Below are 19,475 nucleotides of genomic sequence, written 5' to 3' on the forward strand. Positions count from 1 at the left end.
AACAAAAATTGACTTTGAGACAAAAGGCATTTTGTCTAAGCCAGTGCTAATGGACACAACACTATTAGGAGATACAAACAAATTAAAAATGGGATTTCTAGGATATTTACATTCTTAGAATATTTGAGATCAAGGGATAGAAACCTGTTTTATCAACTAATAAAAATTCATGTCTATTTTAATGAAATTAATTAAATCTATAAATTCATATTTCAAAATCTATTGGTGAGAGACCAGATCCTTCTCAATGCAATACCCAATGATTTGGTGCTTGGCATAAGAGTGGACGCTGAGTAAGTATGAACCAGCACACAGCCCAGCAGCAGCCTGCTTCTCTGAAGACCTGAATGACCAAGACAGTCTGTACTCTCAATATATGGTAAATAAACCGACCACCATTTCACTATTCTTGGTTGTGGTGGGGAAAAAAGTAACACCCATAATAAACTGGGAAAAGTGCTGTTTATCCATCCTATAAATTATGACCCAATTAATTAGCCTTTATAATGAAAGAATTCAACACAGAGATCTCCTAGTTGGCAGTAAACCGAGAGATGAGATCTAAAACCACCTGAAACATGGAGCTAGAAACCAGCCAGATTTCAAGCCCTCAAACATCAACAACTCCTGTAGCAGATCTGGGAGGCTGTACCAGTTCAGCAAGACCACTAGGAACATGGCCCAAAGGCATTTTATCATCTTCTCAGTGGTATGGCATTTTAAATGATGGACATTTTCATCTAACTGTTTTGAGTGAGGGTCTTGTTATGTCTGGAGTTCAGACTGGCCTTGAACTATGAAGCCCAGGCTGGCATCAAACTCATAATCTATCTGCCTGCCAGCCTCCTCCCTGCTGGGATTCAGGCAGGTGCTACTGTGCAGGCTTCCATCCAACTGAGATCTAAAATTCATGCATCAGACCCACCTTCATCATCATCTTCATCCTCATCTTCCTCATCTTCATCAATTTCTCCATCATGTCCAAATTCTTCTTCCTAAAGAATGATATACAACACATCACTGTAAGATCAATCCTACCAAACTGAGAAGAAATATACTTAAAATTCTTTTATTCATAAGCAACCAGCTTGTTAGATGTTTAATTAGTATACAACTTAAAAGGAAAACTTTAAGAAATGATTTAAAAATCTTGAATTTCACAGCAGATTTGGTACTGATTTTTTTCTATATTACTCTTTTGCTGAGGGTATGGAGGTAAGGTGTTTGCTCTGGGGACTGAGCCTAGAAGTTCATGAAAGTTGGTCTTTACCACGAAGCTGTGTATCTCTGGCCTTGTTATATTCCCATTCTTACAGAAAACTCCCCTAGGCCTTAAGTCATCAAACACCTACGAGATCATACAAATGCTTTGCTTTATAACAACAAGCTTCTTAGTAAAAACATTCTGTTTTCCAAACCTTTCTGAGAGTCAGGGTATTTCTTTCTTCCATGGTTGTCATGGTGCCTATAGACTACCGGCTCTTTCAGGACAGGACCACATTCCTACTTTTCTCCCAAGGCAGCAGACATACAATACATTTACTGAATGAAACTAAGTATACATGAAGAACTTCCAACTTGGTAAACATGCAATTCTTTCTGATACAACAAGGAACATACTATCAACTCTTAGCATTTCCAGTTTTTCTATCCTACTGAGTACCCGATTCATTCCTTTCTCTCAAAAGTTGAACAGCCAAAATGTATCTTGCAGAATTGAGCTCTGTGTCTAGCTAGGATTCAGTCAGCCTACCACTTGACATTTAAAGGAGTATAAGGGCTGGAGATGTAGCTAGGGGCTAGGTAGAACACTTGCTTAGCAAATGTTGAAGCCCTGGCTTCAATCCTTAGTGCTACAACATAAATGGGGACAAAAACTGAATTAATCAAACTCACATTTTTATTCAGGAAGCCTTTTCCTTGTCCTTCCCTTAACCATTTTGCCTTTACTACAAAAAGGAAGCAGATGCCCTGGGCTGGGAATGCAGCTCAGGAGTGGCGCACTACTAGTTCAGCCTGTGTGAGGCGTGGGGCTTCTTCACCAGCACCACAGAAGTAACCAGGTGGGGGCTGGGGATCTAGCTCAGCGGCATAAGCACCGGTCTTGCAAGCAGGCGGTCGTGAGTTCAATCCCCGGTACCGATAAAAATGAAAAAGACAAAAAAAAAAAAAAAAAAAAAAAAAAAAAAAAAAAAGAAGTAACCAGGTGCACTGACCTCACTAACTTCGTCTTCATCTTCGTCCCCTTCTACATCCTCATCTTCGTCTTCATCCTCCTCTTCATCGAACTCTTCCTCCTCACCATCCTCATCTTCCTCATCCTCTTCATCTTCTCCTTCTGAAAACAGTCCAAAATGTAATTCATTAAACACTTTTGATACCTGACTGTGGGGTGAACCTATAAAAGTGCATGGAGCCATGTGCCAGCCCTCAGAACAGGTGCTGGACTGCAACTAACATCTGAGGAGACCTACAGCCATCTTCTTTCTACCAGGTACAACAGTTCAACCCCTTCCCCACGAGCACCACAAAATCAGGAGGCGGACACAGGAAGGAGGATGCACATGTAGAACAAGATCAGCTATGAGTGATAGGAATATAAGGGCTCATCTTACTACTGTTTCTATCTTTGTCAATGTCTGAAGCTGTTCATCAGCTTAAAACACAAAGCAAACTTTCTCCTCCCGAGTAATGGTCAGAGCCAGCTGCTCTTGAGCATGGACTTGGAAAACACCCCTGTAACCTGCCGTGCCCTGATCATACTGCAGTGTAGGTTCACCCCTACCCCATTCCTGTGACTGCTGGTGGGACTGCAGGTCCTCTCCATCGGAGTCAGGACTCACTGCGTTCTCTTCTGCCTCCTGCACACTACTGGTCTTTCTCTTGTTTGCCCACCTCTGACTACAGTTTCAGGACTTCTTCAGACAGGCCTGCCAGATCTCTTCTCCTAGGCTAGGGCTCTTTAATACAAAAACTTGGGACTTCTCCAGTGTTGCATACTGTCAACTTTTATTGACTAGTGAAAAGAAAAAAATCTCTTCTGCACAATAGCAGGCCACAAGTGGACAGGGGTCATGTTCGTTTTCTGAGTGTTTACCACAGTGCCTAACACACAGGAAACATGCCAGTATTCTTTGCCTCACTGATTTTTGTGCTCAGTAATTGGTTCCCCTCTCCAAAGAGTTTCTACCATGTCAAGGTAAACTTAGATAACAAGCAGTTTCTAGGAATAACTAGAAACCTGGTGAAGGGAACAAGGGCAATAAACATCCGGAACTAGGTTAGATGTCCTACTGTTTTGTCCACTTACCACCATGCATCTCATTAATTTTTGCCTGTCTGTCTGCTGCAAAAAAACCCTAAAAATGTTTCCAGATCCTGTAACATTCTCTGCATCAAAACAACCTGATGTATCTCCTCATCCTTTCTCTCAGCCAGTTCTACCTTCAACACATTATTTTTAAAGAGACATTTAGCACATGCCTGTTAACCCCAGCACTCAGGAGATGGAAACAAAAAGATCACTTTGAGTTCAAGGCCAGCCTGGACTACACAATAAGACCCCATCTCAAAACCAAAGAGAGATGTTTAAAATAGTGCTTCAAACATAACAATGAGCCGGGCATGGTGGCTCACGCCTATAATTACAGCACTTGGGAGGCTGAGGCAGGAGGATCACTGTGAGCTATGCTACAAAGTGAGCTCAAGGCCAGCCTGAACTACAAAGAGAGACCCTGTCTCAAAAAGACACACACAAAAATTATTTATATATATAAAAAAACCAATGGTATGAGGTCCCAACAGTCTCAATAATTTTGTTTCATTTTCTTAGACAGCATCTCTCTACATACAGTGTGGCAAAGACATGAGACAGTGGTTCTGTAAGAGAATTAGAAGTAGTTTTACGGGTTGGGTGGAACCGTCAATGCTCGCTAGGCTCCCAACTTAAGGACCATTTGCTCAGAAACCATTTTGAGTTATTTGAACATGTGACACTCCTGCCTCAGCCCCCAAGTGCCAAGATTATAGGCATGTCCTACTATACTGCCCAGTAGCATCAGAAATTATGAGACCAGGTCTCTTCATGCTAACTGATGCAAAAACAAATCCCACTGCTTCCACTATGCCTCTTACTGCACTACTGCTGTGCCAACATCTTACCAACCAAGATTGTGGACCGCAATGATTAATCCTAACAATCGTGTTTTAATATCTTGGGTCATTTCATCAACTGTCTAGTTACACAGTGTTAGCAGAGAAAGGAATGCATGCCACCTTTTGAACCAGTCTTTCCTAAAAGCTTGCTACAAATGTCCTGAGCAGCAAGCAGGATCATCTCTTCAACAATAGCGACAGGTCTCTTAGCTTCCACAATGCAGTTAGCCACTAAAAATGATGCTGTCACTGCAGACACATTTCATGAAGTAGTGGTCTTTAGTAACTGCTTCTGTTGTTGGGGCTCATATGTTTTCTTCTGAAAAACTCCCAAGGCTGGTCTTTAATGCAGAGTGTTTGGTCTCCATGTAGAAGCAGTTTTGACAGTTTCATGGCTTTGCTGCACAGCATGAAGTATGAATCACCTGCTGCAATTAACTTGTTTAAGCAGGACTCTTGGTATTTTCTTTTAAATGCAGCTTTATTTTTGCTGGTAGTCCTGGAAGTTCTCTGCTTTCTCATCACTGAGTCTTCCCCTTTTCCAAAGCTCTCTTGTGATGTTTTTCACTCATTTTGGCCAGGGTTAGGTTGTGAGGACAGAGGTAACAGATATAGCTTAATTGTCACTTTCCACTCACCATTTTTTTTTTTTTTTTAAATTGGTACTGAGGATTGAACTCACAACCACGTGCTTGCAAGACAAGCACTTATGCCACTGAGCTAAATCCCCAGCCCCACTGACTGGGTTTTGATCAGGAGTCTGTAAACAACTAATTATGTGCAGTTAAACCCTCTGCTAGTGCTAATCTGCATTCAAAGTCACTCCTCAGCTCCACTCAGATCACTAACAGATTCTCATAAGGAGCAAGTCATCCTTCATCTGAGCAGTTACAGGTCAAGACTGTTACTGTTAGTTGGTTTACAAGGAACAGAAGCTAATTAGGAGGAATATTTTATGTAGAAAATTCATGAAAGATTCTTAAAGATACTTTTGTGTGTATAAAAAAAAAAAACCCACAAAACTTTGTTCATTGCCAAATACTGAAAGAATGTTTTTATTCCATTTTATAACCAAAGATTACTTTTTTTTTTTTAAGATAAGAGTCTTGCTATGCAGTTCAGGACAGCCTTGAGCTCCCTTTGCAGCCCAAGCTGATCTTAAAACTTTCAACAATCCTCCTGCCTTGGCCTCCAGACTGCTGGGATTACAGAAAGATTACTTTTCTTATTAATGGAACATAGAATCTTACAAGGAGTACTTTAAAATAAAATTATCTTCTTAAATAGTCATGCACCAAAAGTGTGACTAGAAAAAGTTTTTCATTCCTATTTGTTTGTAACAAGTATGCATCAAATATTGCAGCTACCAAGTAGTCTGGAAGTATGGGATTACTTCCAGCAGGTGCTGACCAGTTGAGCCTGGAAGGATGAGAAGGCAGTAACCAAGTGGTAGCTGGGAGAAAAGCAGAGACACAAGACACAAGTACCTTAAGCTCTTCAGTGGTTGTGTGGAATAGTCAATCTCTAGGCTTCATCTGTTAATAAATCATTTTTATTTTGAATACTTTTAAGATTTCAGTGTCCTAAGAGCTTATCAGAATTCAGAGGTCTAAATCTCATAGAATGCCTACAGTCATAAATATGAATTATTTTCTTAACCACAAGAACATTCAGTAGCTTTTCTCAGGATCTTTGAAACACAGAAGTCTCATTAATAAATGCCAAACCCACTCACCTTCATCCTCCTCCTCTTCATCTACGCCATCTACCTCTGCATCTGAATCTGGGGCTTCCCGGTCCTCTCTGTCATAGCCATCCAGGTAGCTTAGTTGGGGCAAGAGCTTGAAGACACTCTCTCGGTAGTCATTCAGGTTGGTGACTTCACAATTAAACAAATCCAGGCTTTTCAGACAATCCAATTTTTTCTGAAGGAAATAGTAAAAAACAAAACAAAACAAAACAAAACAAACTGCTAAACCAAAGAAGCACAAGTAGCACAAATCATCTGAAGAGGTAAAACTGTAGGCTCTGCATTTGGTTAGGTGCGTTCTAACCACTTAATACTCACACACAGGAAAACACTAGTACTATACCACCTTCAGACCTCAATTCCTCCCTTCCTACAATGACTCTCCTAAGAACTGTGTCTTTTTCTGGTAGAGTAAGCAGTCTAAAGAAATGTAAATCTGAAATAATTTTTACAAAAACTAGATCTTTTCAAGAATGACAGTTTAAAATTTTAGTTCAAACTATTAGGGAAAAAGGCCTGTAAGAGTCTTGAATCTCAAGGCACTTATAATACTACTTGAGAACAGATATGAAACACTATACAGGATGCGCTGTAACAAAACACCAGGTGTCAATGCAGATGTATTTTTAGGGAAGACAGGTGTCAGCATGGGCAGAAGCAGGAGGAGAGGAAGGGACTCACAGAGTAGAAATTTTAGAAATGTAAAGAAGGGACTAGGGGTTTAGCTCAGCAGCATAAGCACTTGCCTTGCAAGTAGGCGGTCGTGAGTTCGATCCCCGGTACCGATAAAAAGGAAAAAGACCAAAAAAAAAAGAGAGAAATGTAAAGAAAAATTATATTCCTTTTTTCTTTTTTTGTATTCTAGGAAAGCCTGATACTGTTACCAGATTTTTCAGACTGTTTCTGATTTTGAACTTAGGATCTCACGCCCACCAGGCAGGCACTGTGCTGCTGAGCTAGATACCCAGTCAACAAAACTTTGCATGGCCAGAAGGGACAGGAAAAATGTCCGTTGGTTTTACTCATCTCCATTTATTTGTTTGTTTTTTTAATAGTACTAAGGATTGAACCAAGGGCTTTTGCATTGAACTATATATCCCTAGTCCATTTTTTTTTTTTTTTTTTTAAATCTTAAGACTTTGCTAAGTCACTAAGTTGACCAGACTGGCCTGTAACTTGTGACCTCCTGCCTCAGCTTCCCAGAGTGCTGGGATAATAGGTATGTGCCACTGCACCCAGCTTCACATGTTATACTCCATCAGTGTGCCAGTATTCAAATTAAGGTACATTAAGAAACTGAGGGAGAAGTATTACTACAGGCAAGCCAGAAGACAGTGACAGGAAACGGCAGGTCCTTGTAAGCAGAAGGGGAAGCAGCTGATAAAAAGCAAATGCAAAATGTGAGCAAAGTGTAGCCTGGTGCCTCCAGAGTTCAACAATAACATTTCATGAGTGTAACTTATGAATCAAGAGAAAAAGCTTGGTATTTTCTAAGAAAATCATACATATACACACACGGATACCAGATTAATAAGAGGATCCTGCGGGCTGGGGATTTAGCTCAGTGGCATAAGTGCCTGCCTGGCAAGCATGAGTTTGATCCCTGGTGCCACCAAAAAAAAAAAAAAAAAAAGAGGATCCTGCATGAAATTGAACTCTTAAAAATAACACACACACACGCCCACCCCACACAAGCTTATAAGTAGCTGACCCTTATTTGGAAAGCTATTATAACATTCATAAGGACCTGGGAAGAAATTCAGACAAAACAAAACCTTATTTTCAGAACTGGCAGCATTAAGGTAATTCTAGGGAAACAGAAAGTTAACTTGAAAATCTTTAGTGTTCTAGAGTTAAGAATTGGCAAATCACAGCCACAGGCCAATTCTAGCTCACCATCTATTTGGTTTTTTTTAAATAATTTTTTCCCTTTCTTTTTTTTTTGGTACGGGCATTGAACTCACAACCTTGTAGTTAACTGCCAGGCAGGTGCTGTGCCACTAGGCTATATCCCCAACTGTAAGATAAAATTTTACAAGAACACAGTCACATCGTTTGCTCATGTGCATGCATCCTTTTATGCTATAGTGGCAGAACTGAGTGGCTGTGTGGCTCGGTCAATGCTTCCTATATCTCCCTGGCCTTTTGGAGAAAGGGCTGCTGACTGCACTGGAAGAATCTTCATCTCCCTGGTTTATTCTCAGAGCAGCTCTTGAAAATTAAGTCAGGGAGGACACTGAGCAGGATTATAATGAAAGGCACTGCTGTTCCCCTCCAAAACCAATGTACAACGATTTCAGAGTTTGTAATGTAAATCAATTAATGTGCTTATATAAGACAGCTCTTGGTGCCTTTAGAAAGCTCAGTCCTGCTAGTCCTAGGGAGAGCTGCTTTTGTACCAAGTAACTTTCTGACTGGGTTCTTAGTGGGCAGCCCTCACCTACAGAAGCCCAGGTGTGTGTTCTTGCTCAACAAGGAAATGCTGCTACAATACGATCTCAGGCAAATAACCTAGCACATTATACTGCCTTCCTCCTCATCAAGGCTGACTCAATACCAGTTAACACACAATCGTAAGTTTGCAGTGTTTTCACAGAGATTGAGTTTAAAAACTCTTTAAAGAAATGAGCCCTGTACATCTCAAAATTATTTTCTAGGAATGAGTACATAAAAATACATACATTTTCTGATATTTATCTAATGCTTTACACAATACCCAAGACCCTTCATTCCAGTAGGGGCTGCCAAAACTCTCCTGTGTGAGAATTTTGGTTACTTTCTGACAAGGCACCTATGGAATAATTTGAACATGCCAAAGAGTATGCTAGAAAATGAAATCAAAGCAAGTAAATAGCAATAAATTCCAAATGACTATAGTATTTCAAAGCTGTGTAAAGCAGTAAAATTGTGCTTTAAGTTTAAAAGGCACAAAACACATAGATTACTTAGGTTTCCAAATGTAATGTATAAACACTGCTTAAAAAAACTACAAGTACACCTTACCAGAAATGTGACCTAAGCTAATAGGCTCGCCATAATAAACATTAAACATTTTATTAACAATAATTTTGCTTGCCTTCTTAGAATTTAGAAGGGCTTTGGGGGATGATTTGGATGGCCCAGGTCTCTTAAAAAAGGTGTCCAAGGAAGTTTGAATTGATGCCTTCTTTGTCTCTCGATTAATGTCCCTGTAGCAAGCAGAGGCATTCACAATCATTGCATTGACTGTAAGAACTGGGCTCAACGTGGTGTTTAAAATGTATGTGGTTAATGAGGATGAGGATGGTGTTTCTGCCTACTGAATGCTTTCAGATGTCAAAATGGACCCAACATCTCCCCCCTTCACCTTTTCCTACGGAGTTCCTTTATTCCAAGTGAGAACATCAGGATACCAACTTAGTAACCCCAAGGAATCAGGACAAGTATAATAGAACAGTGGAAGCTCAGGTTTTTCTAGAAACACCTGGTATGCAGCACTGTGGCTCTGTTGTAAAGTGTGTGACTCTGGACAAGGGATTCAGCCTCATCCAAGCCTTAGCTTCCTCTATGTAAAACAAAGGCCCTGCGTTTCTGTCCACTTTATAGAAATATTTTCTGATAACTACAAATCAAATAACATGTACAGTATAAAGTACCCAGGACAGTGTATGATATGGGTACAGTAAAGCCTCCAAAAAGAGTAATACAACAAAGATTATTTCTCATCCTTCACTGGCTTTAGTAACTAAAACTGTCTCAGCCACTTTCACTGGGCCCTCACATATTATAGACCAAATCAGGGACACTTAAGCAAACAACCCCCACCTAGTACTTGTTTCTGGTCTGCCTGTGTACTGAAACACAGATAAAGGCTTCTGTATCAAAGAGGTCACAGGCATTGAGAATTAAAGCAACAGCCAATCATCTCGCATGGAAAAGCATTGGCTGGTACACTGTTTAAAGAGGAGAGGTGGTGAGAGGCAGCTGTTCCTATGCTCACAAGTGACCCAAAATTAAGAGCCTGTCATTAATCAATAAACAAAAGGTTAATGTAGCCCACTATAGTAGGGAGCATGAGCGCTTAATTTATTGCTCATTTTGGAATTCCCAATTTATAGAAATTTGGGTATAGAATAAATTTATAGGAAGAAAGCACAGGTCTCAACGATTGTAGAACATACAATGAACCTGGATTTGAACACTGACTGCAAATACTCCCATTATTTAAGCTCTCTAAACTCTCCTGAAATTACTTTAGTTTCCTGATCTCTGAGGACAACAGTGAGCAAAGGTTCATGTTCTTGGATATAGCAAAAATTCAATAAATGTCTGCTTTACCACAGGGAATGGGAATTGGTCTGGAAGAAGTGAACAAAACTATTAAAAATGAAGGGTGAGAAATATCTGGGCACTGCCTTTAACAGAAGAAAGCAAACTTAAAGCACGAGGGTGGGAAGCAGGCTCCCAACATGTATGACAAGTTAGCTCTTGAACATAGCCTACTTAATGAAATGTAAGAATAAGGGGAATTAAAGTAAGGTAATTAGATCTGCATTGCAGAGAAGTCTCAATTATTAATTGCAAGGGAAAAAGACTTTATAATTGTGGCAGGAATTTCTCTTTATTAAAAGCCACAATTTTACTGTCCTCCCCAGAAATACCAACAGAGCATTCTTTACAAGTGATGTGAAATTCACATATTTTAATATACTGTGATTTTTTTTTTTGGGGGGGGGGTGCTGGAGATTGAACTTATGACCTCACATTTGCCAAGCAGGCACTTATGCCGCTGAGCTAAACTCCCAGCCTACAATTGTGACTTCAGAACAGATAAGAGACAATGGAGACGTCTTATTCTGGGGCTCTGTTTTCTGAGATTCTAAAAGACAGTTCCTACCTGTGCATTTACCCTCCTCCCCAGCACAGCCTTTTGGGCTGCCCACAACTGCCTCCCACCCTGCCTTGAAAAGCAATTTTTGGCCATACAACTTCACATGGACTGGATTTTCACTGGCACAGCTTTCCAACCTAACAACTGAAGGAAAAGCACTACCAAACTTTATCCTCAGAGCCCTTAAACAAGGCAAATAGTATTGTTCTCCCCACTTCATGAATGAGGAAACTGAGGCCCAGAGAGAAGAAGCAATTTGCCCAAGGTCACACAGCAAGTCTAATCCAAGTGGCAGTTAAACTTACTTTCCATGACTCACCCTCATCTATTAGACTGAGGAAGATCTCAGGATTTCCACATAGAACTTTAGGCAACAATGATCAGCAGAGCACAAGATCAGGAATGCTAAGAGCTAAAACTTAGTGGAGCTATGCTTGATTGTTTCATCTACAATTAAGACATGCCACCCAATTTCTAGTTTTAGTACAAAAGTAAAATATAACAATCTGGCCAGCCTGGTGTGGGTTGGGGTACTAACAGACATGTTTAAGGCAATTATAAATGTAAATTTTAATGAAAATTTACATTTTCATTAAATGAGAATAAAAAAATACCAAATTCCCCTTTGGAGGAAGCCACAGTATCAGGCAAGAGGAGCAAAGCCATAGGAATATACATAATTAGGCTCTGATCTTTAAAACTCGGGCTCCTATAAAAAGTAATAAACCATCATTTTCTCAATTATCATTCCCAGTCATTTCTCCCACTATAAATATGAAAATGAAAATGACCAGTAACTCTGTTTCCAAATTTTCAGTTACTTACCAAAGGTTCCAAGGTGCTGATGTCTTTCAGTTTATTTCCACTTAAATTTAGATGTGTGAGATTTGGAAGTTTTTCTGCTAACATGTCCAGACCCCCGAAGATTCTATTGTCACTGAGCTCAAGCTGCAAAGGAAAAGCACACACAGTACAGACACAAACACATACCAATGAGGTGTTATAAATAGTAAATAAACACAACTCTCAAATACTTAGGATCAAAAGCCCCTGTTTCTATTAAAGCATGCCATGTTCATTTGATTAAATCTGAAAATGTAGTTTACAAGTCCCAGAAACATGGGGTCACACAGCAAGTGGGGGCAGAACAAGGTAAGTATTTTCTCAATGAGCTGCTAAGAACAGTTTGCTCAAGAACTGACTTTTAATATCAGTGAATACATTTTTTAACTTAAAAAGTAGGTCAAAACAAATTAAGAGCTGGGCATTGCAATGCATGTCTGTATTCCCAGCACTTAGGAGGCTGAGGCAAGAGGATCACTATTTGTTCGAGGCCAGCCTAGGCTATACAGTGAGTTCAAGGACAGACTGAACAGCACAGCAAGACCTTGTCCCCAAAACCAAACCAAAACAAAACTCCCCAAACCCAAAGTAAACAAATACCAAAATAGAATTTTCCCTGCCAGAAAGGGTAAGTGATCTGTACATTCTGAGAAGCTTATTTTGCATGCCAAGGAAAGCGTGCATGCTCACTTGAAACAAAATATGGCTTCTGGGTAATGCTTATAATACACTGTGGGAATTCAACACCTGAAGACAATGTGGGAATATTGCTTAGAAGGCCTCAGGAGAGCAACAAGCCTCAAGAGATAAACTCCTAAAAACAATGCAAGATGTCACAAAAAGGGGAAGGAGGGTCTATGATATATAGCTCAGTGGTATATCACGTGCTTATAAGCATTTGACTGACTATGGGTTTCAACCCCAGCACCAAAAAGAAAAAGGTAGCAGGGCAGTAATAGCCCAAGTTTATGAAGCTAGTTCCCTAGAGGTTATTTCTTAAAAGAATCAAGAATGTATCCTGATTTCTTTGCTGTAGATCAAGTAGCAGACAAGTAGTGTGCCAAAAATGGAAGACTTCATCAAGAGGGGCTGCAATCTTAAAGCCCAAAAATCACTGTAGAGAAGATCTACTCTAAGCTTTTTTCCAGATGGAAACCTCAGGCTATACAACTGGTTCCAGTTCCCTATTTTAAGTGCTAGCAATGGTTTATCTATCTACCATATATACTTAAGTGCCATGCACTGTTCATGGTATTGGAACTACGTTGCCTCTTCTGATCTCGGATGGATAGGAACAACCATCACCCTCATTTATAGATGAGCAAAGTTAACTGCAAAGATGCAACTGGACTAAGATAACAAAGCTGCTGTGGCATGGGCCCATTACTCGAAGTCAGGCCATGCAGTTTTATCAGAACCTGATGCTATGTACCTATGTAAGTCCACTGTACAAAAGGAACATACTACAGAATGCAGCAGTGAAATTGCTCACATCTTTCAACATGAGACCTTATGAAACAAAGGTAACATAGCAATCTACCAAGGCATTTACTGCACATTTATTTTGAAATAAGAAATACATGTGTAAATTTTGGAAACATGTGATATTTATACACCATTTTTTAAAAAGTACTTGTTTCCGGGGCTGGGGATTTAGCTCAGCAGCATAAGCGCCTGCCTTGCAAACAGGCAGTCGTGAGTTCGATCCCCAGTACTGATAAAAAGGAAAAAGATTTAAAAAAAAAAAAAAGTACTTGTTTCTTGTTACAACAGTCTGGTACTCTGTGGTAAGAAGAAACATAAAGAACATTCAATCTGTGTTTTAAACTATGATTTCCTCTCATTGGCCCTGAAAGTAATGAGCATTTAAAGATTTAAATGTGATAAAAGCCATTGCTGGGCGTGGTGGTGCACACCGATAATCCTAGCCCTTGGGAGACTAAGGCAGGAAGGAGGAGCCTTTCAAGTTCAAGGCCAGCCTAGGCTACAAAGTGAGCTTAAGGCAGTTCATGCAAGGGAGACCCTGTCTCAAAAAGACCATAAACAAACAAATAAATAAATAATTGATAAACCCTTAGGTAAGTGGTCACTGACAGGCTTTCTGAGTACCTCTCAGAGTATAGGTCATGCTAATTCAGAAAAACTCATCAGGATGCTAGTAAAACACAATACAAAACACACTAGGGACCTGCTAGCATCAAGTTTATGCTAAATTGATGTATTACTGAGCTAATCAGTTATTATTATCACTGATGACTCATGCAAATACAAGACAACCTATAAAATACTTAGAAATGAGAAATATTTTTATTTTCATTTGCAAGTATACCAAAAACTTACGAAGACTGTATGAGCATATATTAGCTAAGCAAGTCAGTCAGACACAGGCACACTTTTTCAGAATTTCTAAATTTATGTACTAAACAAACCAACAAACAAGCCTCACATCACACACAAAGAAACTCTCATCTCTCAGGACTTGTGCAGCTCTGGAAATAGTCTATGTCTTTTGCCTAAACTTGATTATAAATTTATTTTATGTATGCCTTTATTTAAAATAAAAGTTTAGCTCAGTTCAGTACTACATAACCACACATCTTTTCCTACATAACCCTAAAGGCATTGCTTGGGAGATGTTTCAGGTGTGGCATTAACACTAACCACTTCAAGTGAATGGCTTGGGCAAATCACGGTCTTGTTTTGGGGCTGCTGCTATAATAAAGGCCTGCAGTAGATACAGTACCCAAGGATTTTACAGCTCTGACACTTCTAGGGCTTTGTGACAGGACAAAATATTTTTCTTGAGCCTTTTGTCCAAAATCTTTATCTTTTTGAGACAGGGTCATGTTATGTAGTTCAGACTGGCCCTGAACCCATTATAGTACATAGCCCAGGCTGATCTCAAATTTGCATTGATCCTCCAGCCTCAGTCTTTCACATGTTGGGATTACAGGTGTGCGTCACTATGCTCCACTTACATTTTACCCTTTTTTGGGAGTGGGGGAAATGTAGTGGTAGGTGTCTAGATAGGTAAGTGGTTTTTGTTTGTTTTTGGTTCCAGGAATCACACTTGCCTCATGTGCACTTGCCAGGCAGGTGCTTGTGCTGCTGAGCTAAATCCCTGGCCCTGAGATAAGTGGTTTTAATTAGACTATTGGAATACTAAAAAGGGGCCATCAACTAGCATAACAAAATACAGTGATTTTGTTATACTGAATTCTTCCAGTCAATCACAACGTATTTCAAACTTCCTATTCATTAAAAGTCCTGTAATGGGCTGGCTGTGGAGTGCATGCCTATAATCCCAGCATTTGGAGGGAGGAAGATCACTAAGCTATATAATGAGTTCAAGAACAGTGTGGAACACACAGTGAGACCTTGTCTCAAAATACAAAAGTAATCCCAGCACTTGGTAGGTAAAGACAGGAATATCACCTAAATTTGAGACCAGCTTATACTACTTGGTGAACTCAAGGCCAGCCTGTACTAAAATGCAAAATGCTGGCACAAAACACAATACAACACAAAATATCAGCATACTAAAAACAAAATCTAGTGAACACTCTAGAAAACTTTTAACGACTAATAAATTATCCACAAAATAAATTTCATAAGAATGACTGAGTATCCATGTTATTTCCAAACATCACAATGACTCTGCACGATCAAATAGTATCACCAATGTACAAGTGAGGAAAACGAGCTTAGGGAGGCGAGGCACCTGTGGAAGACTATTCATAAAGGAAGTGGGAAAGCACTGCTGGTATGTAACAAACCCTAGACTCAACCCTCAGCATTGATTTTTGTTTGTTTTTTTAAAGGAACCTGCAGAGAGCTGGAATCCAATCCCCTATCTACCAAGTTCCAAAGGCCATGTGCTTTCTATTATACTAAGTTCTTCCTCACAGGCAAAATCAGAGTTTCCCTTCCCAAGTTGTTGTCTCCTACCTGAAGAAAAAGCACTTACCTTTTTCAATTTAGGTAGCTTGGGGAGATTTGAAACTGAAAGCAAGCATACATTTATTAAACTGAGGAACTCTAAGTTCACAAATTCAGCTGTTAAGCCTTCAATTTTTCCATCATTTGATTTGCAATTGTCCAAGACAAGTTCTCGAACCTGAGGATAACAACAAAAAAAAAAAGAGATTACCTTTCAGACATGGAAAACAACAAAGAACAAAAGCAAAAACTCCAACCATGAGAACCCCTCAAAATAACCAACACACCATATAGTTAGGGCCAGACTTTTACTTAGCCAAAGATCATAGAAATAAAGCTGTTAGTAGCAATGTACTAATAGATTAAAAGACGAAACATTACTCCATGCTATAAATTATTTCTGCTCCACTTTCCAGAAAAAGAAATTGCAATTCTCAAGACATAAAAATGAACTGTGCTTTTTATTCCCTTTCCCAAGTTTGTTCCACAAAAGGGACTTTATCTGAATTAAATGCAAGTACAGAGGAAGGGACCTTTCTAACAATCTTAAAGGCTAAGACACAGACACCTTTCCTATCAGGAAGTGCTGGCTTTAGCCAGTTAGTTTCTGCACTAACACACTTTCCAACTCTAACTCTATTAATCTTTATCTAGATTATTTGACAGTGGAAGGAATCAAGATGCAAGAGTTCTTAATTCAAAATAAAGGCCCATCAGGGTTACAGGTAAGAAAGATCTTTTTTAGGGTAAAGAACTGTTAAGACATTCATTAAATCAGGTTTGTTTTTCTGATCTTAAAGGTCTCCTTCAAAATTCACATCTGTTCAAGGGGTATCACAGCCTATCTACCGTGATAATCCCTATTGCCACCCTTGCTCTATGGTTATGGTTAATTCTGAAAACTGCAACTTTAGGGGCCCTAAGAAGGCATTCTGGAGTCAATCAACCATGTTTAGCAGCACTGAACTAGTAGGAATATAGATGGGAGATGCTGAAAAGTGTGAAAAGAGAACAAGGGCAAGTGACAATTAGTGTTTGTATTTTCTCAGACAAATCCAAGGGTGCCACTCTAGAAACTGATACAGAGTACTCACCTGTTTGTACTTGCACCCTTGCTCCTCCCATCACTCACAAGCATGGAAACACACTTAAGATTCCTATCCACACTACCAGAAATGTCTCACCACTTCTTGCTACTGTGTCTACTCCTCTCCAGAAGACTTGGTTTCAGGATGCGTGCAGGCCGATTATACCTTTACATCTTCTTTTCTTTCCTTCCTTCCATTTTTCCTCTGACAAGAAATCAGCACATCTGAACACTTGGGGAGAACTACATGACTAGAGCTGGGCTCTGCAGATACCAGGAGTCAAATCCTGGCTCTGCCACTTGGAACCTGTGTGATCTTAGGTAAGTGACTTCCTATAAAGTGGAGATAATAACAACTACCTTAGGAAGTTGTTCTAGGATAACGCCTGGCCCTTAGTAAATATTCAGAAAGCAGCCTTTCGTCACAAGGCAGATGTCAGAAATACCTGCTGAAGCTGGGTTGGTGGCATATGCCTGTATTCTTTTGCAGTACTCAGGAGTCTGACAGTGAGCTCAAGGCAGGCCTGACACATAGAGACCCAGTCTCATAAAAACCCCAAACAAACCCAACAGCAACAAAAAAAAGGTATCTGCTGTTTATTCCTATCACAATCATTTATTTCTTACTCTATTTTTTGGATTTTATGAGGTTTTGAATTCACTATAGCCCAGGCTGGCCTCAACCTTGCAGGGATTTCCAACATGCAATACCAACAGCTGGTGTTTCTACATAACTACTTTTAACAGTGTGCTTATTCATCTACTTAAAAAGTTTGGAAGTAGTCACTGCAACTGCAAGATAGTATATGCATGTTGTTTCAGCACCCAGAAGAGTGAGGCAGGAGAACAAATAACAAGTTCAGGCCCAATCTCAGCAACTTAGTGAGACCTTGTCTCAAACATTTGAAAAATGGCTGGGGAGGGAGCTCAGAAAAGGATACTGGAGAGCCAGACATACAAGGCCCTAGATTCAATCTTTTTTTAAAAATCGGTACTGGGGATCAAACTCACGACCGCGCACTTGCAAGGCAGGTGCTGATGCCGCTGAGCTAAATCCCCAGCCCCTAAATTCAATCTCAATACAAAAAAGTCACTGCTGGACTATAAACTTTTCATGTCAGGATCATGTCTATTCTGTTTTTGTTGTCTTTTAAGACACAGTTTCACTATGCAGTTCAGGCTGGCCTTGGACTCAGGCTGGCCTTGAACTTGACTTTGTAATCCAAGTTGGTTTCCATCTCCCAGCGTTCCTCCTGTCTCAGCCTTCCAAGTGCTGGGATTACAGGTGTGTGCCACCATACCCAGCTCATGTCTATTCTGGTTACTACTATATCAGCACTGAAAAAATGTTATCCATTACTAAATTATTATTTTGGTAGGTATAATCTATTGATAGGTTAAAGGAATATGAACATTTGAGTATCTGTTACAGAGATTTAACATGACAACTTCTTAAAACTTATGGCAAACATCTGCCAACTACTTGACTTTTAATTTTTATCTTTCTTGACAATGAAAGATCTATGTGTTAAAAAAAAATCTTTGTGTTTGTATGTATCTTGAGGGTATCTTCTATTATTTCTATTATTTTTACCCAACCACCCCAAAGAAATACTGACAAAGGACACCGAGGTCATAAAAAATACAAAGTCAGGAAACATAGAAAGTGTTCAGCTACAAGTTTTAAAAAGGCATATTCAAAATTAAAACATCCTATTATTTAGTGGTGGCCGGGGGAGGGGGCATTCTGTATTGGGGACTGAATGCAGAGCTTCTGCACTGAGCTAAATCTCTAGACCTTTTATTACTTTGAGACAAGGTCTAGCCAAGTTGCCAAACTGCCCAGGCTGGATTCGAATTTACAATCCTCCTGCCTCAGCCTCAAATAATGGGATTTTAGGCATGCAACACTGCATCGTGTAGCTGTTCTCCCCTTGTTGCAGCTGGGACAAGTATTTTTTGGTTCACAGAAAGCTAAGACTGTAAGTGGGAGAACTTTCTATGAGGGAGGGTGAGAACTACAGGGAAACATGCTTGAAACAAAATTTCTTCTCCCAATAGACAACTGAATTTATTAGGGTAAGCACTGCAGAAGCCATAGGGCTACAGCCTGTTCAGGACTCAGGAAACTAGGCAGGAAGATCACTGCAAGTTGGGGACAATCTGAACTACACAGCCAGATTCTGCCTCAAAACAAAACAAAACAAAACAAAACAAAACAAAACAAAACAAAGGCCAGGGGAAGGGGGCTGGCAGTGTCCTTTGGTTTTTTCCAAGAAGACTAAGAAAGTAATGTGCTACCCTCTAGAGGACAGCTTCAGAGGCCCAGTAAGATGAACTACTGGGAAATACTATGTGATGCAGACAACAAGGCAGAGATTCACTGTGGACTGCACTCAAATAGAGCAAGTCTGAAAGCTCCACTGCTAGCCTTTTAGCTTGTTTAAAGGTCTAAACAGAATCTTGGCAAAAGATGTTCTGCTCTCAGATAGTTTTAGCAACAATGTAGCAGCAATTAAGGTCAAGGGAGGAAAAAACTTGCCCTAACAGTCAGTGCCTTAGGCTTGTAAATCAACTGATGAAACTGATAGAAAAGAATGTACAACATACATACATATTAACTTATAGAGAACTCAGAGTCAGAATCTCAGGGGCTTACATACCAAATTTAGGATAGAGAAGAGACCACCTCTTTAGAGAACAAATGGTGGGGGAGAACTGTGGTGGCATGCACACACCTGGATCCTGGCGCTCTAGAGGGTTAGGCCGACAGCCTATGCTAATGACCAATCGGGACTACAATGTGAGTCTGTCTCAAAAAGTTTTTTTAA

General features: G+C 39.9%; 1 protein-coding gene across 2 annotated transcripts in view; it reads right to left on the reverse strand.

Annotated features, from left to right (window-relative positions):
- Anp32b (acidic nuclear phosphoprotein 32 family member B) overlaps positions 1 to 19,475 on the reverse strand; it is an 82,596-nt gene that overhangs the window by 456 nt on the left and 62,665 nt on the right. For both annotated transcript variants that reach the window (XM_003470718.4, XM_063224928.1), the window contains exons 2-6: positions 15,586 to 15,735; positions 11,601 to 11,723; positions 5,891 to 6,080; positions 2,217 to 2,338; positions 926 to 995 (exon numbers count right to left, since the gene is read on the reverse strand). In XM_003470718.4, the coding sequence (XP_003470766.2) occupies positions 926 to 995; positions 2,217 to 2,338; positions 5,891 to 6,080; positions 11,601 to 11,723; positions 15,586 to 15,735 (655 nt within the window). The remainder of the gene's footprint in view (positions 1 to 925; positions 996 to 2,216; positions 2,339 to 5,890; positions 6,081 to 11,600; positions 11,724 to 15,585; positions 15,736 to 19,475) is intronic.

Source organism: Cavia porcellus, unplaced genomic scaffold, assembly GCF_034190915.1.
Source record: "Cavia porcellus strain 051 isolate PalLab524CR breed Dunkin Hartley unplaced genomic scaffold, mCavPor4.1 scaffold_1, whole genome shotgun sequence".
Taxonomy (NCBI): Eukaryota; Metazoa; Chordata; class Mammalia; order Rodentia; family Caviidae; genus Cavia; species Cavia porcellus.